Here is a 27,358-nt window from a genome sequence, read left to right on the forward strand (position 1 = left end):
GGTGTGAAGAGCTGGTTTTATTAACAATGTCCTAAAATCCTTTATTCTCTTATCCTTCTGAGGTTAGTAGCCCTGGGCAGAAACCTGGCACTTCATTGGCACCCCCTTGCCTCCTTCATCTCCTACCTCATACCCTACCTATAACAACACCTCATTGTCTCTTCATTTATATTTCATTACTTTTTCTTTTCTATCCGCACTACCAATAGTTTGGTACTGGTCCTCATACCTGACCCACAGGAACAAGTACCTACTTTGCTAATGTTCCTTTCAGAGTACAATCTGCTATTCCATGGAGTGCCATTCTGTTCTACTGTTAAGACTGATATCCCGATGGATGTAATCCTTGCATTCTTTCTCTCTCTATATATATATATATTCAATCTGTCAGCAAATCCTGTTGGCTGTCTTTAAAAGATGTCCAAAATCTGACCACTTATCATCATCTCCACTGCTGTTACCCTGGTCCAGGCCAGCAATAGTTTCGAACTGGTCTTCCTCAGTTTTACCCTTGTTCCCATTCAGCCTGTTATCAACACAGCATTCAAAGCGATCCTATCAAAACATTAAGTCACATCATACTTAAAGTGAAATTCCTCACAGTGGTCTCCTAGGCCCTAGGTGCCCTAGTCATTGTTACCTAACTTTATGTCCCATTACTGTCCTCTGCTCCAGCTACACAGACCTTCTTTCCTTCCAGGCTCCCAGGAACATGGCAACTTGTGGTGACTCTGCAGTTGCTTTCTGCCTGGAATACCAGATACCAATCTCCTCACTTTGTCACTTAACTGCACTGTCTCCTTCTCTCGTTATTCTATCACACTGTCTAAAATCCAAAGTCCTCTTTCTCTTTTTCACCTCAAGCACTTATTACTGTGCAACATAGTATTTAAAAATTTTTTTCCTTCTTTATTGTCTCTCTTCCTCACAAGAGTAAGGAATCTTGTCTGTTTTATTGCTATACCCCAAGCACCTAGAGCAGTGCCTAGCATAGTGGGTGCTCCATAAATTTTTGTTGCTTCTGGAATGAACTGAGAGTTCAGTACCAAGGGAGTGTAACAGATTGCAAAGAAGAAGACACACTAGATAAAAATGTTTGTTCATTGCAAAACAAGACTTGACCATCATCCTAATTGTGTATAGTAAAAAAAAAATCACTATTATTTTATGTCTCCTCTAAGATGTTCTTTTTTATTTTAATTAATTTATTATTTTTTTAATTTTAAAATTTATTTTTAGAGAGGGGAAGGGAGGGAGAGGGAAACATCAATGTGTGGTTGCCTCTTGAGCACCCCCTACTGGGGACCTGGCCTGCAACCTAGGCTTGTGGAGTTGAACCAGCAACTCCTTGGTTCACAAACTGGCGCTCTATCCACTGAACCATACCAGGCAGGGGGCTTGTAAGATGTTCTTGATCTCAGAGCAGACGTTCTCCATTATCAGACTTGATTTGGTCAGTGGAAGCTGGATCCCATCATATCTTCCAAATGTTACCCAAATTTGACATCTCTGCTAAGTTATAAAGAAGAAAATAAGGTCCGCTATGGATTTAAAGTGCCAGAACTTGATCTTTAATGCTCAAAATCGTAAGATTGTAAGGTTTCACTCCAAAAGGAAGTATATGGCTATTAAGTATAATGATAATGATTAAGTAAAATTTGCTAGCATGAAATTGATCTTAGTAAGATGTAGTAGGAACTCCATTTTTCTCGTCGGTTTTTCCTTTATCAGCAAGATGCACTCCCTGGTACACAGGAGTTTATAGATATATATTGAATTTGTATTGAACAGGTCAGTGTTTTCAACAGAAAGAAACATCTAGATTTGTTTGGTGCAGCACTGCAGGGGGCTGTGGTCCTTCAACGGTATTCGCATTGTGTTATGAGCAATCTGTATTTATTTACCAGCCCCATGAAATTCCAAGAGGGCGTGTGTCCTCAAGGATGATGTCGGGAACGCGTCTCTGGGGGCGTCACCGACTCCCTCGAGGACTGAGGGAAAAAAAATCTGTGGGAATAGGGGGCTCCACTGCTTCATCTCGCGACCTCCCGCGCTCAGTGTGGCCGACTTCGTTCCAGTCCTTTCTGGTCCTCGGGACCACCTTGTCGCTGAGGAGACGTAAAGACGGCCGCTGCTCCTGGAGGCCCGCCGAGGGGCCAACCCGTTAGCAGAGAGCCGCAGGACAGCCCTCCATCACAGCCGCGTCCCCGCTTGGGTGGAGGAGGGGCGACACGCCAATTGCGCAGCGTCGAGTTTCCCAGAATTCCCAGCGGCCGCGGGGAAAGTTTACGGGACGCAGGCGGCGGCGGTAGCTGTAGCGGTCATTCGGCGGCCCGCGGCGGATCATGGCCCTGGCCGGTTGTCCCTGGCCTCCCCTCACGGAGTCCTCGGGCTGCGTCACTGAGCGGGCAGACTTCCGGGAAGGAACTGACAAGCGACTGAGCGGCGGCAGGCGCGCTTAGCGCCCCGAACATGCGGCAGTCCCTGCGGGCGACCCCGGGCTGCGGAGAGGCGGCGGCGGCGGCGGCGGCTCGGGAGCGAAGGAGGCGGCGGCGCCGGCGGAGGTGGCGGCGAGGACGCCCGGCGCCCGGCTCGGAGCCCTAGGGAGGCGCGGTCTGGGGCCTTGTCGACCAGGATGCTGTCCCGAAAGAAAACGAAGAACGAAGTGTCCAAGCCTGCCGAGGTGCAGGGGAAGTACGTGAAGAAGGAGACGTCCCCTCTGCTGCGGAGTGAGTGTCGGGCGGGCGCAGTCCTCCTACCTGTCCCGGGCGGCCACGGTCACCCGCTCCTTTTCATTCCTACTGATCTCTGTGAAATTCTGTTTTGTTGTGTGTGTGTTTTAATTTACTGTTTTGTTTAAATCTCATTATGCCTGAAGTCATGCTTGTAATTTGAAACGAACAAAGACTGAGAAACTTGAATTAGTTCCCCCCTTCCCTGAACCCCCCACTAAAAATAACAAACTTCCCTGTCCCCTTAAGGCAGAATGTTAACTGGTTTTACTGGAAGAAGGAGGTTCTTTAGGAAAAATGTAAATTACTGGGTGAAAATGATTAGACGGGGGCACATTTTTCCTCTTCTAGATAAGCCCAGATATGCCTTGTGTTTGCAAATATTGCGGGTGTCACCCGCTCACGCGGGAAGTTGTGCGAACTCTTGGCTCCAATTCCTTAGCTCTGCTGCGGGATGCGAACGCGAGGAGGTGAAAGCTGACCGTCGCTGTTGTAGCCGCTACCCAAAGCATCATCAATCTTAGATTTCAGGATAGAGGAACCAAATCCCGTATATTTGGCTACATTCATGTGAAGTTCTTAAAATAAAAATCACCAAGGACTCCCCAAAGATAAAGTACTCGGAATGGTTTCTGTCGTATTTTAGGGAAAATTACCAAAAGTTTTTTTTTTCTAACTTTAATAGGATATATTTCTGTCGCCCCACTCTCTGCACCTTTTTTCTCTTCAGTTTAAGTAACACTGGTTTTCCAGCTGAATCTTTTAAATTTTTGACTGTTGCTGTCTTTAAAATTTTTTAAACTTGCGTGTGTTCAGAACATTTGAGAGTTAAAGAGCTAATATTTTGGTGCTCATACTGAGTGCTGGCCCTTTGTGTAAGTTTCCTTCTTGGAAGCTTGTAGTAACCATTACCTCATAATTTAATTGGAAAAGCTGTTCATAGAGATTCCTAGTGTTTGCCCACGATCACACAGAAAAGGGGTGGAGAACATGTTTTTCCATTATAAGCACATCAACGTTCCAGATTTAACCTTGTGTTTGCTATACTTTCTTATAGCACAACAAAGTAGATTAAACAGGTATACCAGTAACCAAAAACTTGATTTTTAAACTTTTTTTTTAAGAAGACCATATTTAAAAAATTTATTTATCTTTAGAAGGGAAGGGAAGGAGAGAAATTATCAGTGTATGGTTGCTTCCGGTGCATTCCCTGCTGGGAACTGGCCCCTGCTGGGGGAACTGGCTTGCAGCCCAGGCATGTGCCCTGACAGGGAATTGAACCGTGATCTTTTGGTTCACAGTCCCGTGCTCAATCCACTGAGCTACACCAGCCAGGGCAATTTTTAAAATTTTTTAATGGTACATCTTTAAATTACGTGTTCTCTTACATTTTTGGCAAAGTTTACTATAGATAGCTTACAGTTTGCTGCAAATAAAGTTTATTAAACATTGCTTGAAATCATGAAATATTTTTGGCATACCTTTAAACAAATAACTTGATATAGTATTTCTTTTTAGCTTTAGTTTCATCAGGTGTTTAGTCTTGTTTATTTGAATATTAATTTCTGTTTAGAGTTTGCTTCTGAAGCCTATCAACCAGTGCTCTCTAATATTGTTTACTTAATCATCTAATAAAACAATCTCCAAATCCAATTTTCTTGATGTTTTAAGGGGTTTTTTTTCTTTTTCTTTTTTTTTTTTTGTGGATGAGAAAGGAAAACATGGATTTTTGTTGTTGCACTTTATGCATTCAAGGGTTGATTCTTGTATGTGCCCTGACCAGGGATCCATCCGACCTGAAACCATGGCATATCTGGAGGACACTCCAATCAATGGAGCTACCCTGCCAGGGCTAAGGTTATTTTGCTTTCTAATCAGGAATGTCCAAGCTATTTAAGTTATGTGTTCTGAAATACTATATCTTGAAAGCTATTGTGTTATTATTCTATTTTGATCTATAATTACTTGCTTTAAAGGAGCCGTAGTTTCAGGCTTTACATTTCTTGAACTAGTTCAGCCTTATGTACTTTTATGAAATGAAATCTTTATTTTTTAATTTTTATAGCTAAATTTTTGTCTTTCTCTTTTGATTACTAGTATTAAATAGTTTCAGGAAGGAAGACCAGGTTAATAATTTTAAAATCTTTTTAAAGGAGTGCACCTTTATATGTATGGAAATAACATTGTGTTCTACTTTATTTTTGAAATTGTGTTTGCTTGAAGAAGGACTTTGTGGAATTTTGAATGTGAGGTGAAATCAACAAAACATGCTATAATTTTAAGTTATGTTGGTAACTGTTAGATTGTTTTCTGTTTTTACACATGTATTCATGAACATTTCATTATTATGTATTTGATAACTAAGTATATTGATATTTTATCATAAAGTATATGGAAGTATGCAGAATATAGTTGATTTTATACATTTATGCAACTTATAAATTTATCCAAGTGGAAGAATATTAATCAGCCTCAATTTTAAAATACCCAAGTACTATTTTCTTTTTTGTTTTTCTCATTTAACAATTAATTAATTTTTTTCTAACTTTTTTTTATTATTGTTCAAGAACAGTTGTCTCCACTACCTCCACCAAATCCCCTCCACTCCAGCCATCCCACTTCCCACCTTTGATCCTCCCTACCTTTGGTTTTTTCCATGTGTCCTTCATAGATGTTCCTGAAAATCCTTCCCCTTTAAGTACTATTTTAAATAAAAAAATTTTAATTGTGTTTTCTTTACTCCATTGAAATTTTGCAGTGATAGATGTAAATGAACAACTTTTAAAAAGTAGAATGATTGAAGTGGTCATTTTATTATTTGTTTTATTATAGATCTCATGCCTTCATTCATCCGGCACGGTCCAACAATTCCAAGACGAACTGATATCTGTCTTCCAGATTCAAACCCTAATGCCTTTTCAGCTTCTGGAGATGGAATAGTTTCAAGAAACCAGAGTTTCCTTAGAACTCCAGTTCAAAGAACACCTCATGAAATAATGAGAAGAGAAAGCAACAGATTATCAGCACCTTCTTATCTTGCCAGGAGTCTAGCAGATGTCCCTAGGGAATATGGCTCATCTCAGTCATTTTTAACAGAAGTTAATTTTGCTGTTGAAAATGGAGACTCTGGTTCCCGATATTATTATTCAGATAATTATTTTGATGGTCAGCGAAGGCGCCCACTTAGAGATCGTACACATGAAGATTACAGATATTATGAATACAACCAAGATCTCTTCCAAAGAATGCCACAGAATCAGGGGAGGCATGCTTCAGGTAACTTAGAATTAGACCTACTACATTAGGTTTATTAAAACTTAATTTAAAAGATGCTCTTCTCTGAATTTTCTTGGGAAGCCAACAGATATTCCTAGAGAAATATTTATTTTGCTAGTCTTGTTAAGCCAGCTTGCAAGTAATTATTAACCTACACAGAGGGAAATAATTTTATGTTCATTTATTTTATTAACTCATTTTATAAAAACTTGGTACTTATTTGAAGGCTATCTTGACTCTTAACAGTATGAACCTTGAAAACCTAGTTAACTCAAAGTCTACAGTTAGATTGAATCTAGATTTAGTTGGTAGAATGGGAAGATTAGGGTTTCAAAGAAACTGCACTTAAACCAAGGAAAGACAAGGCAGATAAGAAGAGTTGGGCACAGTAGGTGATTCCATGGGCAAATGCATCATTACTTAGCTAGAACCTGCACTATTTCTCGTAACAAAACTGTTTTTGTAGTTTCAATAATTACTTCCCAAGTTGGCCAAACAGACTTGTAAAATAGTTAATTGTGTGTTAAGCATGTCTTTTTGTTGTTGTTTTCTGAAATGGATGAAATTATTAGTGATAAATTTTTGAAATCTTTCTATATTTGCTGACTTGAATATGCTTACACTAGCAGAAGAGATAGGATAAATGCACAGTTCATTTTAGTCCTAGAGTACTGGAAAACACCATGGCATTTTGTGTGTGTGTTGTTATAATTAAAATCTGTATAGTTTAATGTCTGTTTCTTTCTTCAATGGGTTTCTTAATGTAATACACTATTTATGAGTAGTTTCAGTGACTCTGTAAACTTCTATTTGGTGGCTAATATTTTAAATGTTAATGAAGACCTGACCTAGGCTGGGAACATTTGGAAAGGGGGGAAGTAGGACACATCTGCTTTGATGGAACTTGGTACTAATGGGGATATAAGGTTGAGGGAAAGAGAATAGTCATATATGATTAATGTAGCACCTGGCTGTGTGTAGGAGGAGCTCCAAAAATAAATGGTTGAGTAAGTGAGTGAATCCAGAGATTTCAAGTCTGGAATCTTAAGACAGTTTTGGTAGCTAATGGGTAGCAGGAATTGTAATTTATAACAGTCTGTATTATTAATATAAATTATTGTTCTTTGCACTCACCTTACCCATGTGTATTTATATTGCAAACATCACTGATAACTCATAACACTTTTCTGCCTGAATGTAAGTATGAAGAATTAGTAATACTAAGTTAAAATCTTGTTTTAAAATTATTATTTGCCAAATATCATTGAGAAAATACTTTAAGAAATAAATTTTTGCCCTGGCAGGGTGGCTCAGTTTGTTGGAGTGTTCTCTCATGCACCAAAAGGTAATGGATTTGATTCCTGGTCAGGGCATATACCTAGGTGGTGGGTTCAGTCCCTGGCAGGTCTCAGGGCACCTATCTAGGTTGTGGGTTAGATCTCTGATCAGGTGCATGTACAGGAGGCAACAACACATCAATGTTTCTGTCACATGTTTCCCTCCCTCCCTACCTCTCTCTTTCCTTTTCTCCCCTCCCCCTTCTCTCTAAAATCAATAAACATATCCTTGAGTGAGGATTAAAAAAGAAAAATATTTCTACTGATCCTCTCTTAGGAGCAGTCTGACAGTTTTTCTAAGTCTAATGATAAACCTGAAAACAATTTTTTATTCGGAATTTAGAAATAAAATGTAAGTTAATTAGATACTTTATAAAATTAACAAATGTCATTTTTTAAAAAATCCTTACTGGAGGATATATTGATTTTAGAGAGAGAAACATAGATGTGAAAGAAACATGGATTGGTTGCCTCCCACATATGCCTGACATGGGGTAGAACCTCCAACAGAGGTATGTGACATGACCAGGAATCAAAACCTTTTGGGGTACAGGTCAATGCTCCAACCAACTGAGCCACCCTGTCAGGACAACAGTGTCTTTTTTTTTTTTAATTGCATTCATTGCAGAAGTTATATATGTGCTTGAAAAATTCATATGAGGGCAATATGATTAAATGTTCTAATTTTTAGAAAAAGAAACAGTATTTTGAGGGAGTTTCTTAAATGGCAGTGAAGGATTAATAACCAATCACTAACCAAACAAAAAAGCCTAACAACTGTCTTTTTCCAGAGGGGAAAAATGTGAATATGAGGCAGTAGCTGGAAGTTTCTTGAAATCATCTTGAAAAGATTTGAAATTTACTATATTTTCAAGATTTTTGCTGGAGAGCAAGGAATTTGAATGAATTGAAAGGATAAAGTAAGTTGGTGGGAGGGTAAGGATGTAACATAGACAGATTTATTTTCACAGGCTTTAAATTTTGATTGCTGTTACTAATATATTGGGTTGGCCAAAAAGTCCACATGCTTTTTTTCCATAAAAACAAGGATACAATTTTCATTTTCACCAGTAACTTGATTGATTTGGATATTTTGAATATGTCAACTGTCTCCCAGAAGGTATCATGTTGATTGTACTCAATTAAAGTCTTGATTTAATTGCTGTCAGCTTCAACTGATCTACCTGACCACAAAGTATCATCCAGCAAGAAATCTCCCAACACAATACCTCACAGACCACTTTTGACACATTTGATCAGTTATAGCACATTCTCCATATACTACCCAAATATTTTTTGTATTTCAGTTGTGTTTTTATCTCTCTTGAAACAATAAAAGCATAAATATGCTGAAAATGTTAATGTATTTTCTTCCATCTTCAATATTAAAATGACTATACAAAAATTCACCAATTTTGATAAGTTTTTATTTAAATGTGTAGCTGATATGACAGCTGTCACAATACAATCTAACAAAATTGTTTCAATGAAGATAAAGACAGCTAAGTGGTACTAGAGTCATCTTATGGAAAAAACCAAATGAACTTTGTGGCCAGCCTGATAATAAGCATAAAACATTTATGGAAGGAGAGTAGTAATTCCTGCTAATTAGTTACTATTTAGACTTTCCGGAACACCTATGTCCAGGGTTAAATTCATCTTACTATATTTACCAGAAGCATAAAAACAAGTTGTACAGTGTCTTAAAGGGTTTTAGGGTCTAGCAAGTTCTATATTTAGCTGTAAAATTTGACCTTTAACATTTTGGGCAACATATCAGGCACTTACTGTATGGCCAGAGGAAGGAATCCTGCTGTTAACAGGAAGTCTTTAGTTAGAATACTAAAAGCAGATTAATTTCCGTTGTTTTGCACTTAAGTATTTTAGTTTCATACAGTTTTAAGTAAGACTTTAAAATTTATTTTTAAAAACAAAGACATCAAGTTATAAAAATGAAAATGGAAAGTGTCAGGCTTTACAAAATAACACTGGAGTTTCCGTTTATTCCAGGATATGCATAAATATTTAGTGAACCATAATTATCTTTTGAGGAGAGGTATTAGTATTAATCATTAAGAATATAACTTTATTTTGTAGAGGAGGCAGTTGGCTTGATTCAATACTTGGATCTCTTTATCAATAGCACAATAATAACATGGGCTATAATGTTTAGTATTTATTACCTGGAGCCTGTAGACCTTTAGAATTCCAGATTCCATTTTGTTTTTGTAGCTGCTACCAAATTAGGAAGTTAGAATTTTTGAGCTTTGTCTGTAAGGGCAGATCTCAGATAATCTGCCTGGTTACATTAGATTAAGGTATTTGGAGACATGCCTAGTGAGAGCTTAGTAGAGAGACAAAATAATTCTTTTTCCACGTCTTTGGGAAATCATGTATGGGGTGGGCAAAAGTACGTTTACAGTTGTGAGTATGCAAAACAATAAATCTATTGTAATAATCATAACGTGCATGTCTTTCTATCCTTGTATTTAGTTTATGAGTGCTTTAATTTATGTCAATGGAAGGTGTATGATTAGTTCCTGTAAATGGAAGTTATTCTGAGGATTATGAATACCATCATTCTTTTCTGGAATCAATTGAGATGATGAAAAATGAATTTTTTCCTTGTAGCTTAGAAACAAGTTCTCATTTTCCACTGATTGAGTTAAAATATTGGTAGCTTGTTTTTTCTTTTATTAGTGGCAGCCATATTTTTCATTAAAGAGTCACATGATCTCTTGTTCTAAGATAACATGGTTAGTAGTATTATCACTCTACCATGTGTGTGGCTTACTTGATTGAACTTTAGTTTCATCTTCTGTAAATTGGTTGTAATTCTACTACTTTATTACAGTAGTTTTGAGTATGAAATAGTACATATGGAAAGGGCCAGGGACAGAATAGACACTCATAATTGTTCATGCCCTTTTTCCAGATTTGGTGTGTTTATTATTGAAGTTTTTACTTTCTTGCTGAGCTCAAGAGTGGAGGTCTGGTGTGTTAAAGTTTGATATAGCCTTTTTAAATTTTGTCTGCTAGACATATTTTATTAGTAGTAATGTTTTATATTTTAGATAAGTGGTGTCCATTCTAATAGGTTTTATAAACTTACCCAAATAATAGTTTGAAAAAAATTTACTGTACATGGCACTTTCAAAAAGTACAGGTGGAGTGTGTCATGAAACCAAAGAAACTATTTGTGGAGATTTCTAAAAAGGTAACAAATTATGATTTCTAAATATGGCATTGGTAAATCTAATGAGACTATAGGGCAAATTGTTAAGGATTAGTTCCTGGAAATGAGATTTTATAGAGAGGTCTTTGTGTTTTCTCTAAATATGAATTTCTAGTTTATTATGCTTAAATCTGGTGTTTGGTACATAAGGCTGTTTAAATGTAGAAGTACATTTGTTTTGAGATTTAATCAAGTCTAGTATATGGAACTTTGGATTTTCTAAGGAGATGAATGAAATTGTCACAAACCTTTTAATACCCTCTGAACCTGTACAGTTTTAAACTACTATGAGGTCTCTCCAGAAGGTATCCAGCCATGTAATATGAAAAATAGAGACATTTATTGAAGATATAAGATACAAGAAACATTGTACATAGGACAATGATGCCCCTTCAAATTAGGACCCTTGGGACCTCACACAGTTCTTCCAATCTCCATCAGATGCCCTATAGTATTTTCCTGAATCTTATCAATGGTCTAAAATCTCTTCCTTTTCAAAGGTGATTTTAGTTTTGCAAAAAGCCAAAAGTCACAGGGCACCAAAGCTGGGCTGTAGAGGAACTGAGTCACCTGGGTGATTTGATGTTTTGCCAAAAACATGATGCATGAGTGGGTGTGTTTTCATGATGAAGCTGCCACGCACCGCTTGACCATAGCTGCAGCCTTCTGAATCGTCTGAATAGTTTCCTCAGAGGAATGTTTAAGCTTAATGCAAATTTTGATGCAGATTCATTACTCTACTCAGTCATTTTGAATGTGACCACACAGTACAAATGTTCACTCAATGATGTCTGCTGTCCCACTGACTAGTATAGCGAAGTCATCATTGTTCACATATGCTCATTCCAGTCTACTCTCCTTAGTTGCCAGGTTACATCAATGTGCAAACTGTTCTTGTTACGTTAGTTGCTGGACTTTTTTCAGACGGACCTCATATAATTTTGTTTTCATTTTTATTATTTTTTTAGACATAGGAAGAGAGAGGGAGGAAGAGATTTGTTGTTCCACATATTTATGAATTCATTGGTTGTTTCTAGTATGTACCCTGACTGAGGCTCAAACCTGCAACCTTGGTATGTTGGCACGATGCTCTAAGTAACTGAGCTACCCAGCCAGGTCCAGGTTTTTTTAAAATAATGCTGTTGTTATAAATGTATACATTTCCAGGGGGATCTTTGTCAGACCAAATGTTATGGTTCTTATAACTTTATATGACTACATTGAATTGACCATGTGTATATGTATATACTGGGTGAGGCAAAAGTAGGTTTATAGTTGTTTTTGAACAGTTTATTCTCGTATTATTATTTATTAATTATTGTATCACTTTCTATAGGAACAACTGCAAACCTACTTTTGCCATATGTATATATGTATGTATGTATGTGTATGTATATGTAAATTTATTTTTAAAATGTTGTCCTAGGTTGTGGCCAGTAGTACATTTTTAGTGATGGAAGTATGAAAAAGTATAAAGCCATTGCATACTCATATAATGTAATCTCAAAGTTATTTTCTATGCACATATCTTTAGTACATTGGCTTATTTCTTTTCTATTTAAATATTTTCTCTTTAAGTCCTGAAGTTCTATAAATTATGCTTATTAAGTAAACCTTCAGTTGCAGTTTGACAGAAGCCAAGGTCAGTTTCACCAAAAGTCCTTTGTTCTGTTCTCTAGTGACCATCTGCTTAAGAAATATATCTGTTTCTTCCCAAAAGGTACTGAGCAAGAGTTACTGTTTTCTTGCATTTTCCTTTTTGCCACAATACTTTGTAAATGATGTTGTATACATTTTATTCCATTAGTTCCAGAGACACGTAATGACTGATTTTTCCGTGATGTTAAGGTTGATCATTCAATTATCTAATTGAATTAGATAATTATCCCATTCATCCATCCTGAAGTTCTCCTTCAGCCTTTCACCTAATGATTTTATGATCCTTAGCTAGATCCATGTATTTCATTAGGTGTTCAAATGGTGATACTCTAATTCTGTCATTTTTTCTTTATTAGTTATAATTCTGTAATGAAGAACTTTCCCTTATCAATTACTTGGTCCTGTTCATATAAGGCAGGATAAGTGCTAGATTTTTTTATTTACTGTTGTTTCAGAATAATGAAACAACAGTAAAGGTAACCAGAGAGTTGGTATTTTAGTATTCTTATAAACTCAGGGATTTTTTTTAAGTTAAACTCCAAGCTTTATTTGGTTAAGAACCCTTTGCCTGATAAAAGCTTATAAAAATTTATCCTACTTAAAAAAGAAGTTTTATGTTTTACATTTGATATATGATCTATCTTGAGTCAATTTGTATATAAGCTAGTAGGTATAGGTTGTGATTAATTTATTGCATATAGATGTCTAGTTCCAACATTTGTTGATAAAACTTTTTCCTCAATTAAATCACCTTTTCACCTTTGTCAAAAATTAATTGACCATGTATGTGTAGATGTATTTCTGGATTCTATTCATCTGTATGTCCTTTTGACAATACCATACTGTCTTGATTACTATACAGTAAATCTTAAAGTCAGGTATTAATGAGTCCTCCAACTTTATTCTTTAAAAAACTGTTTTGGATTCACTAGTTCTTTTGCTTTGTCATGTACATTTTGGAGTCTGCTTATCTATATCTACAAAAACTCCTCCCGGAATTTGGTTGGAATTACCTTAAAACTAAAGATCATTTCAAGAAAAACTGACGTCATATTTTGAGTCTTCTAATCCATTAACATGATAAGACTTCTTTCATTTTTTTATAAGTATTTTGTTAGGTTTATATATAAATGTTTGATTTTTTTTGAAACTATTGTAAATGGTATAAGCAGTTAAATGTTTTCAATTATTGTTGATATGTAGATTTGATTTTTGTAGGTTGATCTTTTCCCCTGCTACCTTAATAAATTTACCTAGTAGTTTTAAGGCACAACCAAATTATTTTTAGAAATTATAAATTGGGAATAGTTTTACAAGTTCATTTTGCTGTTTTAGATGAAATGTGAAATCTAAAATCTTTAATGAGATGAAATTTTCTCTTGCTCACTTTTTCTTTAGCAGTATGCATTTGCTTAAGTAGCTTTGCTAGTAGTTAAATATTAACATGTTCTGGTGATGGAAGTATCAGCCAGAGACACCCAATTTCAAAGAGGAAGACTGCTTCCTCTCTCTTTTTGTAATTAAATAATAGTAAACTGGCTATTTTTAAACTTTTTTTATTGATTGGTTTTAGAGAGAAAAAGAAGAAAGGAGAAGAAGAGATAGAGAGCGAGAGAGAGTGTCAGAGTCACTCGTAGTCAGTCACTCTTAGTGACTCTTAGTCACTCTTGTTATTCCACTTACTTGTGCATTCATTGGTTGATTCTTATATGTGCCCTGACTGGGGTTTGAACCCACAACCTTGTTGTATCCAGATGATCCTCTACCAACTGAGCTACTTGGCCAGGGCACTACTGACTAATTATATGAAGAATTTTATTTATAATGATAAAACCATGAATTATAACAGTACTATATAATCAGGGTAATTAATTTTGTAACCGTTGCTTAAATAGCATCTTTTTCACTTTGAATAATTGTTCTGTTTTTTCTCTTTCTCAGGTATTGGGAGAGTTGCTGCTACATCTTTAGGAAATTTAACTAACCACAGTTCTGAAGATTTACCCCTTCCTCCTGGCTGGTCTGTGGACTGGACAATGAGAGGAAGAAAATATTATATAGATCACAATACAAATACAACTCACTGGAGCCATCCTCTTGAGCGAGAAGGACTTCCTCCAGGATGGGAGCGAGTTGAGTCATCAGAATTTGGAACCTACTATGTAGATCACACAAATAAGAAGGCTCAATATAGGCATCCCTGTGCTCCTAGGTATTGACTTTATTTTCAACTTTTTGTTTTGAGATTGTCTGATGTTAGATTTCAAGATCATTTATTCATCAAAGGGAAAGGTATTCTGAAGTTCAATATTTGAAAGCTTTGTTTTTCATAGTTTATGATAACTTTCTCAGGACTTCTTTTTTAGTAATGAATGAGTTTATAATTTTTTTCAAAAAAAGCTACTTCTCTTTAAAAAACCTCAAAAACAGGCTCAATATTCTTATGATCAGATACTGCTTTAATATGCCAGATACTTCTTTTGTTATAGATACCCAGAAATTAAAACAAACCCCAGACATCTGCCTTTTTATATTTAAATTCCTGTTAGTAATACAGACCTATTTCTTAATGTGTCAAAATATATTTTTGGATTGAAACATCTTGCTGTTTTTATTCAGTTTCAGACATTGTATGTTCTGCTTTTTACCATAACCAGGCAAGAAGGTAAAAAAGAGAACTGCACAAAACATCTGTTTAGTAAATGTAGCCAGTGATCCTTTGGGCTATTTTGATTGATGCCAGGCTTATTAGTCGATCTTGCTTATGGCCAGACTTGCAGCCCTCCAAATACTGTAGTCAGTTGTCACATGTGATTGAGCACTTGAAGTGTGATTAATCCAAATTGAGATGTGTTGTACATGTATTAAATACTCTATATCTCAAAGCATATAAAAAGCTAGTATTGATTTAATAATGAATTTGCAAGTATTCCTAATTAACTACATTTAAGTTCTCAAGAACTGAACCATAAAATTAAAAATGTGTAGAATATCATCAGCATGTTAATATGTTGTTTAGTATCATCTAGCATAATACAAATCTTTGGTTGTAGCAGACATTTGCATTTTTTAGAGTAACAGACGGAAAACAATTAAAATTTAAATCAATTAAATTTTAATTTAATTGATTTTAACAATTAAAATTTTAAAAATCATTATGAAAATACATTTTAATATTATTACCTAGAAAACGAAGCTTTATCATTGTGTTTTGATCATTCTTACATACATATTTGGACTTTCAAGTTTGAAAAGCAGTTTTTTCCTATGATTCCATTTAATGGCACTCAGTCATTGTTTATTAAACAACTGAAGGTATCATCCCTTTAGAAGAACCAGACCAACCAGTCTGCCTATGTTGGGTTGTGGCCCCTTCACCTACTCTCTGTACCATCTCAGACAAGATTCTTCCTCCCTGGCTTCCATTTTCAGGCCTATGACATGGGGGTAGTAATTCAGAGCCCCTCCTACTCCTGCGGTGTCCCCAGCACCCAACACAGAGATGGGCACAAAGTGGGAGTGTAGCAGATGTTTATTGAACAATGGAAAAGATATGGTTATAGTTTCATCAGGTAGCAGAGAACTTTGTGGTTCAGAGAATCAGATTTGAGAGTAGATGGAGCTTAAGTTTCTGTTCATCATTAACCTTACGTTACTATATGGTGTTGTAGTTTACAAAGCATTTTCATAATTAGTTTATCTGCTTTTCTCTGCAACTCTGTAGACATTAAACAGGAGAGAATAAACACCTTCCTTAAGCTCGCAAACGTAGGTAGTATTAATAGCTATTTGATTGTCTATATTGTACTAATCCTTATACAGAACTTTTGACTTACTTTAGGTCACTTAATCATAAGGACAATCATCTTTGGTATGAATTTATTCTGTTTTATAAGTAAGGAGGCTGAGATAAGTAGAGCAGTTTTGCCTACATTCATATAATTTCTAAATGGCTGTCTGCTCTAGGCATACCTCACTTCAGAGCCTCAGTTCTCCCCTACCCAATTGTGCTATCAAAGAATATTTCGCTTTACACCTCCTTATGAAAAAAGAATGAAAGATAACAGGGCCATTTGTACACCGGTTTTTACATTGTTAAACATAGTCTAAGTCTAACACTTCTTTTAATCTCAGATTAGTATTGCAGTGACCTTTTCTGATATATACATAAATCTTAATGTTGGAAGGCAGGCCCACTTACAGTTTTGTTTCCAATCCTGGAATAGACCATTTCGGCCTCCCAGACTTCACCTTCAGATAGTTCCATGCTCTCCTTAGCGTTTTCCTATATAGTAGCCCCTTCCCTGGGTTGCTATTCTCTTTCTGCCCCCAACATGTACAGGCCAATAGAGTTAATTAAAAGCATGCTTTTTAAAAAAGTCTGATTTGAAATAGGTTTTAATAAACTCTTAAGTCCCATATGTTTTCTTAAGGTGGTAAAGCAGAAAGGAAATATTATAGTTAATGTGGATATTTCAAGTACTCCTACTGTACTACATATTTTAAACCTCCTTTTCAGCCTAAAAGAGGAAGAAAATATCCATTATCATTGTGAGAGAAAGTTATCAACCTTTCCAACATAAATTTACAGCTAATTACTAGTAATTACAGGAATTTGTGGTTCTTGTTTTAAGTTTCTGTATAAAGATTACAACTTAGCACCAACTTTTTTAATAGACTTTGAAATCATCCTTGAGAAGACTAAATACTAGCCAGAAGAAATTTCTTAAAAACATGTAAAGATTTAGCTTAGTTTATACCCATCACTAGTGACCTCTGCTAGTTTCAGAGAGAAGGTGGATTTTAATTTCCCTATAGTATGATTTCTTTTTTAATGCCAGACTTTAGACTTTCTTAGGTGGTAGAAGGAACTCAGTTTGGTCAGGAGGCTCATTTTCAAAAATTCTTCAATATTATTTGTTTTTATAGTTCTTGTTTAGATTTAGGACCTTTACCCTAATGAATGTCAATTCTTTCTTCTTAGTGTACCTCGGTATGATCAACCTCCTCCTGTCACTTATCAGCCACAACAAACGGAAAGAAATCAGTCCCTTCTGGTACCTGCAAATCCATATCATACCGCAGAAATCCCTGACTGGCTTCAGGTTTATGCTCGAGCCCCTGTGAAGTAAGCGAACTTACAGCACAAATTTTTGTTGAGGAGTAAGTGGAGAACTAAATAGAGTCTCTGGGCTGCTTAACTCACCCAGCAGATGTTTTTTCTCTTCATAATATTGGACTTCTAAATAATATTCTGTTTGAAGAAAGGATAAGTTGATTAGAAATATGTCGTGCAAACATGTTTTGAATCTTTACGTTGTATGCAGACCTGAACTATATTAGGGATATAATAAGAAGCTTTCCATTCTCATAAGGGGAAATTGAGTTGCAAATAAGTGTTATAAGACCTTGGGATAAGAGTAAGGACCCAGGTAAGTCCTAGGTACAGAGGTGAAACAAAGCAAGACACAAAGGTGTTTAAATGTTACAGGTAGTGGCTGCAAGTGCTGGAATAAAATGATCTAAGTTCACTGATACTTTTTAGCTGTGTAACCCTGGGTAGGAAGTTTAACTTAGTTTTGTCTTCTGTCAGTTAGGGATAGTGATAGTACTTATACTTAAGGTTATTAAAAATTTAATAAAATGATGCATCTAAAATATATATCACAGTACTTTACACCTAGAGAGAACTTAGTAAATGATTATTGCTGTTATTGGGGATAGAAGTGTAGAATAGTGGTTAAAATAGCTCAGGAAGGAAACAATGTGATTTCTGGCTCCATCACCCACTTACTAAATGACCTTGTACAAGTTACTGAACTCAGATCTAAGTGTTTTTCCTCTACTGAAACGTGGGAATAATAAGCTTACCTGCCTTTTTTTGGTATGGTGAGATTTAAAAGTGATCATACATTTTAAAAAAGATTTTATTATTTTTAAAGAGAGGGGAAGGGAGAGAGAAGAAGTGAAACATCTATGTGCCAGAGAAACATTGATCAGTTGCCTCTCACATGCCCCCAGTTGGGGACCTGGCCCAAAACCCAGGCATGTGCCTGGAATCGAACCATTGACCTTTTGGTTTGAGGGATAGTGCCCAACATACTGGTTTACACCAGTCAGGGCTGATCATGCATTTTAAAGCACATGGTGCAGTGACTGTCATGTGTAAGCCCTTATGAGTGGAGCAAGAAACCTGCACTAAAGAGGGAAATAACATGTTCTAGTTTTTAAAAATGGCTGAGTTTGCTGGACTCATTGAGGATATTTACTGGGTGCCATAGGAGACACTGTTCTTGGAACGTAATCATGAATGAATTAATGAAATCTTGGCCTCAAAGAGTTTTTCTCTTCTGGGAAAACAAAAATAAGTACTCAGATCAGTAGCCCAGCATGATAAAGATTAGTAATAGTGTTATATGCAATGTGCTACGATTTCAGAAAAGGGGGTGTGTGAAAGTAAAGAGTTGTTGATTGTCCAATGCTTCCTGTGCTAAACTTTTAGGCATGTTCTCTCATTTAATCTTCCCAAAACCCATTTCGCAAGTGAAAAAACAGACTTTATCTCTGCTCCTGTCACAACTATTAAATGGTAGATTTCAAACCTTTATCTCTAACTTCAAAGATCATTAACTTTGGCCACTGGTGCTTTCTTATTTAATAATAATTGTCATTTACTTAGCAACTATTAAATTCCTGGTACTTTGCTAGGCATTTTACATATAGTTATTTAATGTACTTGTATTTTTAATAGTAAGGTAACATTCAGTTACCAGTTTTTGTAGCCTTACTCTTTATTTCCCTTCTGTATTTCAGAAACCAAAATTTATCAGCATAAAATAGTCCAAAGAGTTTTAGAGAATTTAAGATGATTGGACAATGAATTTGGAATAAAATAATTAAATCTTTCATGCCCAGATAAAAGGAGTGTAAGACCTCTCATGTATACTTTTTGAAATAGTAATTCTTTTCTATGGTTATAAAGGATCATCACTGAAATAAAATCTCTAAGAGGTTAAGCCACCTCTGATTTAAATTTTTATCATACTGCTATGTATTGACTGGCCCTTTGTGTTTGTGTGTGTATGAACACATGATTATGCCTTTAATTCTTTTTTCTTGCTTTAGAGCATTTGTTATTGGCTTCTTTTCAGACTTTTAATGTGAATAGTCAGTATATTACTTAAAGGATATGCCTTATCATTATTTGACCATAAATCTTGTCATTTAGGCTAGTTTAACATTCTCATAGTTATTGGTCACTTACTGTGAATTATTAATTTTTGGCCAACATAAACATTCCCCTACATTCCCTCTGTTCTTCTCAGTCTGTAAATTAATAGCTGTTGATCTGTGGCCTGATGCAGAGAGACAAGAGGATCCTTGAGGGTTGTTGTCTAAAAGTATCAGTTATTTTCTTTTACCCCAAAGTCAACTTTAATGTAATTTTTAAAAAATTCTTAATATTAGATATTCTGCAAGGGATATACAGTGCTTATGTAATGTTGGTTTTAGTTTACTTGAAAATTAGGTACACATTTATCCATTCAGCATGGTTGGGAGTCTCGCTAACCTACACAAGCTTCTTTATCTGATTATCTGTCCATACAGATACAGGAATGGGATTAGGAATGTGATGGCAGATGGATTTTTCTTCCCTTTCCCCTCTTCTTTTACTCTTTGTCCCCCTTTTTTAAAAAACTGAATGTATTTGGGTGACACTGATTAATAATATATAGGTTTCAGGTGTATAATTCTATAATACAGTGACTATATATTGTATTGTATGTTCACCAACCCAAGTCAGGTCGCCTTCCATTACTGTTTATGCCCCTTATACCCTCTTCTACCTCCTCAAGCCCCCTTCCCCACTGGTAATCACCATGCTGTTGTCTGTGTCTGAGTCATTTTTGTTTTTGCTTAATCCCTTCTTTCACTCTTGAATACCACCTGACCCGCCACTGTATATAGTCTTTATACATATGCTCATCCTTTTTGGGGGGAATTGGTAAGGTTTTTTTGTTGTTGTTGTTGTTGTTTTAAATTTTTATTATTTTAATTTATTTTTTTTATTTTTATTTTTTAAAAATTGATTATGCTGTTACAGTTGTTCTATTCCCCCCTTCATTCCCCTCCACCCTGCCCCCCCATCCCCACCATTACCCCCCTTTAGTTTATGTCCATGTGTCTCAAGTCCTTTAGGTTCTATATTTCCCATGCTATTCTTGCCCCCCCCCATCTATTTTCTATCTACTGTCTATGCTACTTATTTTCCGTACCTTCTCCCCCCCATCTCCTCCTCCCACTCCCCTGTTGCTAACCCTCCTTGAGATCTTCATTTCTATATTTCCACTCCTGATCTAGCTGTTCTTTTAGTTTGCTTTCGTTTTAGGTGTGGTTGTTAATAACTGTGAGCTTGTTGTTCTTTCACTGTTCATGTTTCTTTAACTTCTTTTTCTTAGATAAGTCCCTTTAACATTTCATATAATAAGGGCTTGGTGATGATGAACTCCTTGAATTTGGTCTTGTCTGAGAAGCACCTTATCTGTCCTTAAATGAAAGTTTTGCTGGATAGAGCAATCTTGGTTGTAGGTCTTTAGATTTCAGGACTTGGAATATTTCTTTCCAGCCCCTTCTTGCCTGTAAGGTCTCTTTTGAGAAATCTGCTGACAGTCTGATGGGGACTCCTTTGTAGGTGATTGTCCCCTTAGCTCTTGCTGCTTCTAGGATTCTCTCCTTCATTTTAATTTTGGCTAATGTAATTATGATATGCCTTGGTGTGTTTCTTCTTGAGTCCAACTTTTTTGGTACTCTCTGGGCTTCTTGGATTTCTTGGAAGTCTATTTCCTTTGCCAGATTGGGGAAATTTTCTTTTATTATTTGTTCAAATAAGTTTTCCACTGGTGGTTGTGTCTTTCCCCCTTCTGGTACCCCTATAATTCGGATATTGGAGCGTTTATAGATGTCCTGGAGGTTCCTAAGACTCTCCTCATTTCTTTGAACTCTTGCTCCTTGACTCTTTTCTGTTTGGCCATTATTTGCTTTCTTCTGGTCCACTCCATTGATTTGAGTCCCAGTTTCCTTTTCATCTCTATGGGTTTCCTGTGGAATTCCATTCATTTCCCTTAATTTAGCCTTCATATGTTTCTCTAATTTGTGGCTATAATCAACCAGATCTGTGAGGAAGCTGATGACCAGTGTTTTAAACTGTGCGTCTGAGAGTTTTGCTATTTCTTCGTCGCTTAGATTTATCTCTGGGGCTTTGAGGTCTTCCTGCGACATTTTTGGTCTGTTCTGGCCCTTTAAATGTGAGAAGCGGCACCTTGGACTCCCAGGTCACTGGGTTGTGACGCTGTATGTGGGGGCGTGGTCAGAGCGGGGAAATGGCGGCGCCCTCTATCGCCAGGGCCGCCCTCTATCGCCGTAGCGGCCGGTCCAACCGCCCACTCCCTCGCTCCGCGCAACCAGGCAACCGCAGTCAACACGCTGCACCGCCTCCCCACTGTCTCCTCAGCAGTCGCCCGGTGGGCTGCTCGGTTGCTCACCAGGTCCAATCCTGCGTTTGGAACCCGAGCGTCTGGATTCTGTGCCCGGGTCCGACCGAGCCCTCCTTTGCAAATCCTCACCAGACGCCGGTTTCGCCGGGCTGAAGAATTTGTTGTTAGCGGACTTCCGAAAAGTTCAGTTTTCCGTGTTCTGGTTGTGTTTTCTGATGCTAATATTTAGTTGTCCCCAAACTTGGTTGTGTGAGAAGGCACGGCACATCCACCTATACCTCCATCTTGGCGGAAGTCTCCCCTGGAATTGGTAAGGTTAAAGAGGGTTACTCTTTGTACTTGATGTTATTTCTACTCTGCAGTCATTGTTAGAAAAAAATAACTTAAAAAGCTTTTCTTCGGGGGGGGGGGAAAGGTAGTACTTTGATGGAATTCCTTGCTTCTTATGAAAAGAAGGACTTCCAAAGATTGTAATTCCTTTCATGTCCAGTTCTATGAGCTAGTTATAAAGCTTTAGGAAACTAGTGACCTTCGTCCCCCCTCCCCCAATTAGCTCAGAATCCTTCCAGAATGGGCCAGACTGGAAAAAGAGAGCAAATACTACTTTGCTGAAATACTTTAAGGTCTAGAAACCTGTTGCTTTTCAGTTGTTCCTAAATTTTTATTCCTAAAGAGTGTGGAATGGTTAATACTGTTCTGTCAAGAAATGGTAAACTGTTATCTGTGAATTAGATGATGGAAAATCAATTACTTATCAGAAAGACAGGTGTTAGTCAAAAAAAAAAACCCCAAAAATTAGGCTTTCTTCCTCTTGTTTAACAATTGACGGTCTTCCAACTTCCTGAAATTTTTGTTTCTACCTCTAGCAGTAACTTACCAAAATAATGTTTGTGTGTACTTTCACAACCTGGATTAGAAACACATTATGTTTTAAAGTTATTACTTATTAATTTTAGTGAAGTTATGTTTCTGAGTCTACTCACAGAAGTCTATAATGGATCATATAGCTGTAAGTAAGCCCAACTACCAGATAAAATTAAAAGATTTAATCTTTAACAGCAAGAAGACTGTCAGGAACACACTTTCTTATGTTTCTCACACACACCCCAACACCAGTCCCCAGTAGCATTGTGGCATGGATTCTGTCTTACTCCTGTGGCTTGGTGACCCTGCACTGTCACCACTGACCCAGCTCTGGGTGTAAGTAGGTAGAAAGAAAGAGGGGGCACACTGTTATGCGACCCGGTGCAGGGAACCTAGGCTACATTGTGATACCTGGAGTTGAGAAAGGTAGTACTTTTGACTCCTAAAAGCAGCATCCACTGCAGTATGAACACATTTTTTAAAAATAATTTTATTTATTTTTTAGATTTTTATTTATCTTTAGAAGGGAAGGGAAAGAGAGAGGGAGAGAAATATCAATGTATGGTTGCTTCTCATGTGTCCTCTGCTGATAACTGTCCCCTGCTGGGAACTGGCTTGCAACCCAGGCCTGTGCCCTGACTGGAAATAGAACCGCGATCCTTTGGTTCGCAGGCCCGTGCTCAATTTACTGAGCTACACTAGCCAGGGTGAACACATTTTTTTTTTTTGGTAGCAGTATAGCAATAGCTATTTCTATCCATGAGCTATTTATTAGTAATGTTTGGATAGAATTCCATCCTAGGGAAAAAAAATAGCAAAAGAAATGCTGTAAGAATAGGCTACTATTAGGGGGTGGGCTGGAATGGGGGTAAAGGACAGACAACTGTCCTTGAACAACAATTAAAATTTAAAAAATTAAAAAAAAAGAGTATGCTATTGGAGTGGTTTTTACAGTCTATGTTCTAAATGATTTGCCTATATATTTAGAGTATAAGTGGCTAAAAGTTAAACTTGGGGAAGTAGATTATTTGGCTAGTTAAGGAAAGAATGGTGATTATATTCTTAAAAAATAATCAGGCATATTGGGATGTATTATAGGCAGAAGGGAAGTTACCATATAGAAGGGAAGGGGCAAGGATTTGGAATGGAAATTGGTGTATTGTGTACTCTTCTCATCTCTGCTCTTCCTTTGAGTGCTTTTTCTTTTTCCCAAAGGATTTTCTCTAATTATTCTGATTTTGTGCTTCTATCCATAATGCTATTCTTGAAGTTAAATACTGATTAGGAGGTCAGAAAATTACCTGAAACTTTTTATTTTTTATAAAATTTGAGTGCTTATACAAAATATTTATATCTTAAAAACAGGTACATTTAACCAATTTATTCCTCTTTTTTCCTTGCTAGAAAGTACACAGATGATAAGTGAGTTTGAATGTTCTTACATTATAGTTCACCACCTGGTATAAATTTAAGCATCTTGAAGCAGTAGGCGTTGCTGAATGCCCCTTAACTGTGGGATTCATATTCTGGAAGATTAATATTTTTGTTAGGAATTATGAATTTGTTTCAAACAAATAAGTAAAATTTTTAAGCTACATGAATGGCAGATGTTCTAGAAAACACTTTACAACTGTTTCTTCATGGAGGCTCAGTGAGTATATCTTGCAATATCTCCCTAATATAGGTTGGCAAGTAGTTGGAGTTTCCTACTGAGGAGAATATAAAACTTTCTACCAAGTTTATCTATTAGTAAATTTGTAGCACTCATTAACTAATTAAATGAGTAAAATTGGGACCGAACAAAATATGTTTACCTTGTGGTTTTACATATTGTACTCCTGGTATTCTTGGTACATATACCCAAGTTAAACAGAAATGTGTGCCAATGTGCCAAGCACAGTATTTGGCTCATACTTGCTGCTCAGTATTTCTTTACTGTTTTTCTTTTTTAAAAGCCTTTTAAAATTTACATTAGGTGATCCTTTTGGAATAAGATGGTAAATGAATTACCAAAGGACCATTGAGTAGGAATAATAAATGATCATTAAAAATAAATTTACTAGAATTTATAATCAGAGCTTCCTATTATGCCAGCTCTGCAGTATTTGAGAATTTTAACTTCACTATCATATAGATATATATGCCTTGCTCTAGTTCAAGTTCTTTGTCTAGTCTAAGTATTAGCATTCAAAACTATTACTCTGAAGTGTCTTGTTCTGTAGTTCTCTGTCTGATCTTTCAGTCACTAAACAATTTTGCATGGCCTCTGGTCATGCAAATTTTGTATAACCTCTGGGTTTCAGGGTTTTTTTATCTGCAAAATGAGAAAAGTGGATTAGAGTGCTGTCTTCAGATGTCTTTCAGGTCAAAGTGTTAAGTTACTGCTTTAGTAGTTTGTGGCACACTTGCATCTCAGTATGCGATCTACTATTGAAGAAGGCCTTCTGAGATGCATATATAATCTTACATGAGGCCTTCCCCACATTGTGGCATCTTCTACAGTCTGCTTATTCTCTCTTTTTGAAAAGAGCTTATTTCTTTTCTGCTTGGGTTTTTCTGTCGTTGGTTTTTTTTTTTTAAATACCGCATACTCAACCTCAAACTCAACCCACAAGATGGTTCTTCATTCCTCTTCTGTTGGTTCCTTGTTTGCTGTAGTGACTATTCCTCAAAAAGCTCTATCAACACTAATGACCTATCAACACTAATGACCTTGCCCATTTTTATGTATTGTTGTTTGCAGGCACAGTGTGGTCTAAAGCATTCTTAAGTTCCTGACAGTTAGCCTTGGAGGAACTTACGAATAGCGTAGAATGTGTTCTTCAGAAATTATAGAAGCACAGTGGTTTGAAATCTGTGTTTATTGTTACCTAGTGTTAATATTAGAATAACTGATACTTAAGATATTTTAAAAAATGGGTATTACTTATATTGAAACGAAGTAATAATAGTTTCCTCCTCTCCCTAAAAAATAGTATAAATAGCAGTTAATAACTCAGATATTTTCAATTATGGTTTAAACTTTGTTTAGTTTTAATAAAGTTGACATAAAAATAGACCAGTTGATTACATACATACATATTTATATATGTACTCTGAATGTATATGCGATTGTGTTTTAAAACAGATATGACCACATTCTGAAGTGGGAACTCTTCCAGCTAGCTGACCTGGACACATACCAGGGAATGCTAAAGTTGCTTTTCATGAAAGAACTGGAACAGATCGTCAAACTGTATGAAGCGTACAGACAGGCTCTTCTCACGGAGTTGGAAAACCGCAAGCAGAGGCAGCAGTGGTATGCCCAGCAACATGGCAAGAATTTTTAAGTTAATTTTTAAAAAGTAGAATTTGTTTTTAAGGGCTTTAAAATATTTTCAGATAAAAACCTGCAAACAATTACTTTGGTTAATAAATGCAGCTTTTTAGAAATTGTAATATTCTAATTTTACATGTATTTTTGTTATTAAAAGTATGTACTCTTATTGAGCAAAAAATAGAAAAAGAGTTTATCATTTTAAGAGCCACCATGGAAAACTTCTAAATGTTACATATTAGGAAACTGCTTTGAATATTGGCGGAGACAAATGAAGCAAGAAATGTCATTATGAGATACTAAAAAGGAGTGATCACTTGGTAGACTCTTACAGTAGCAGGACCTTTCTTTAATAAACAGAGATAACCTATGCAGTATTTAAAAAAAGATGTTTACTGCTCTGCTTTAATGTGGAACATTGTCTGGAATTGAATGCTTTAAATGTTACTATTGTGTATAGTTCAGAATATAAAGTGGGATTTGGGACTTCTATTGGAATAAATTTTTATATATAATTTATGAGATTCTCCTCCCCCTCAAAATATAAAAAACTCTCTTAAATGTGATGAGAACATATTTTTGTGTATGAAAGGGTGAAGGGCTTGCAATCTTTCAGGAATAAATTTAGGCGTAAAGCCTTAGCCTGTGTGGAAAAGGACACAGGACTTAAAGTTGCCAACATCACTTCCTTCTTTTTGGCCAGAGCTCTTAACGGCATTTAGGAGCATGGCTCTGGACAGACAGTGGAGGGTCCCCCGACAGCGTAGCTGCCATCCTAACAAGCTGGACTGGGCTGCCAAAAATGACAATCAGGGATTTATTAAGAAATCTTGGGCAATAAATTGATTTTACTTCTCCTTTATTTTTAAAGAATTTGTCATGGAACTTTAAAACCCAGTATTTTATTTTCCTTTTGATTTAATGCTAAGTTCATAATTTCTGTAGTACATTCGATTGCAGACAAATTAATAGCACTTCTAGCCTATAACGTCTAGAATTCCATGAATTTCAACATTAGTTGAAGTAGTTCTTCAGTTATATTTCCATGTGTTGTAAATATGTGAATATATTTTTAGTTTAGGTAATCTTCCAAAATACAAAGCACTCCCAGATAGAGAGCAGTGAGTTTGAATTGTTGATAAAATGTTGGAAATGTTAAATGTTTGATTTTATACAACAAGCTTATTAAATATATTTTTGTGGAAACTAAATGTGTTCGACTTCATGTTTTATACATAGTGCTATGAATGTTTGATTTTTTTCACTCATAAGATCCATAGGCAAAGGAAGCAATATATTGAACGGGGTATTGAAAAATGAAAATAAGCTAGAATTTTATCAGTGGGGAAAGTTACTTGTAATGCAGGGCATGTGGTCAAACTTTTGTAAGATTTAAGTTTACGTATCTTGTGGACTGTCACAGGCTTTTCTATCTGAATTACTTG

The 27,358-nt window shown here is 36.3% G+C and overlaps 1 protein-coding gene across 1 annotated transcript; it reads left to right on the plus strand.

The window, feature by feature from the left end:
• The first annotated feature begins 2,069 nt into the window (after positions 1-2,069).
• Positions 2,070-26,094, plus strand: SAV1 (salvador family WW domain containing protein 1). The gene is made up of 5 exons (XM_037155703.2): positions 2,070-2,729; positions 5,565-6,008; positions 14,181-14,451; positions 17,224-17,367; positions 25,725-26,094. Exons 1-5 carry the CDS (start codon positions 2,636-2,638, stop codon positions 25,924-25,926), a joined length of 1,155 nt encoding a protein of 384 aa, XP_037011598.1. The 5' UTR covers positions 2,070-2,635; the 3' UTR covers positions 25,927-26,094.
• The last annotated feature ends 1,264 nt before the right edge of the window (positions 26,095-27,358 follow it).

This window comes from Artibeus jamaicensis, unplaced genomic scaffold (assembly GCF_021234435.1).
Source record: "Artibeus jamaicensis isolate MK-2021 breed Jamaican fruit bat unplaced genomic scaffold, CSHL_Jam_final contig_548, whole genome shotgun sequence".
Lineage (NCBI taxonomy): Eukaryota > Metazoa > Chordata > Mammalia > Chiroptera > Phyllostomidae > Artibeus > Artibeus jamaicensis.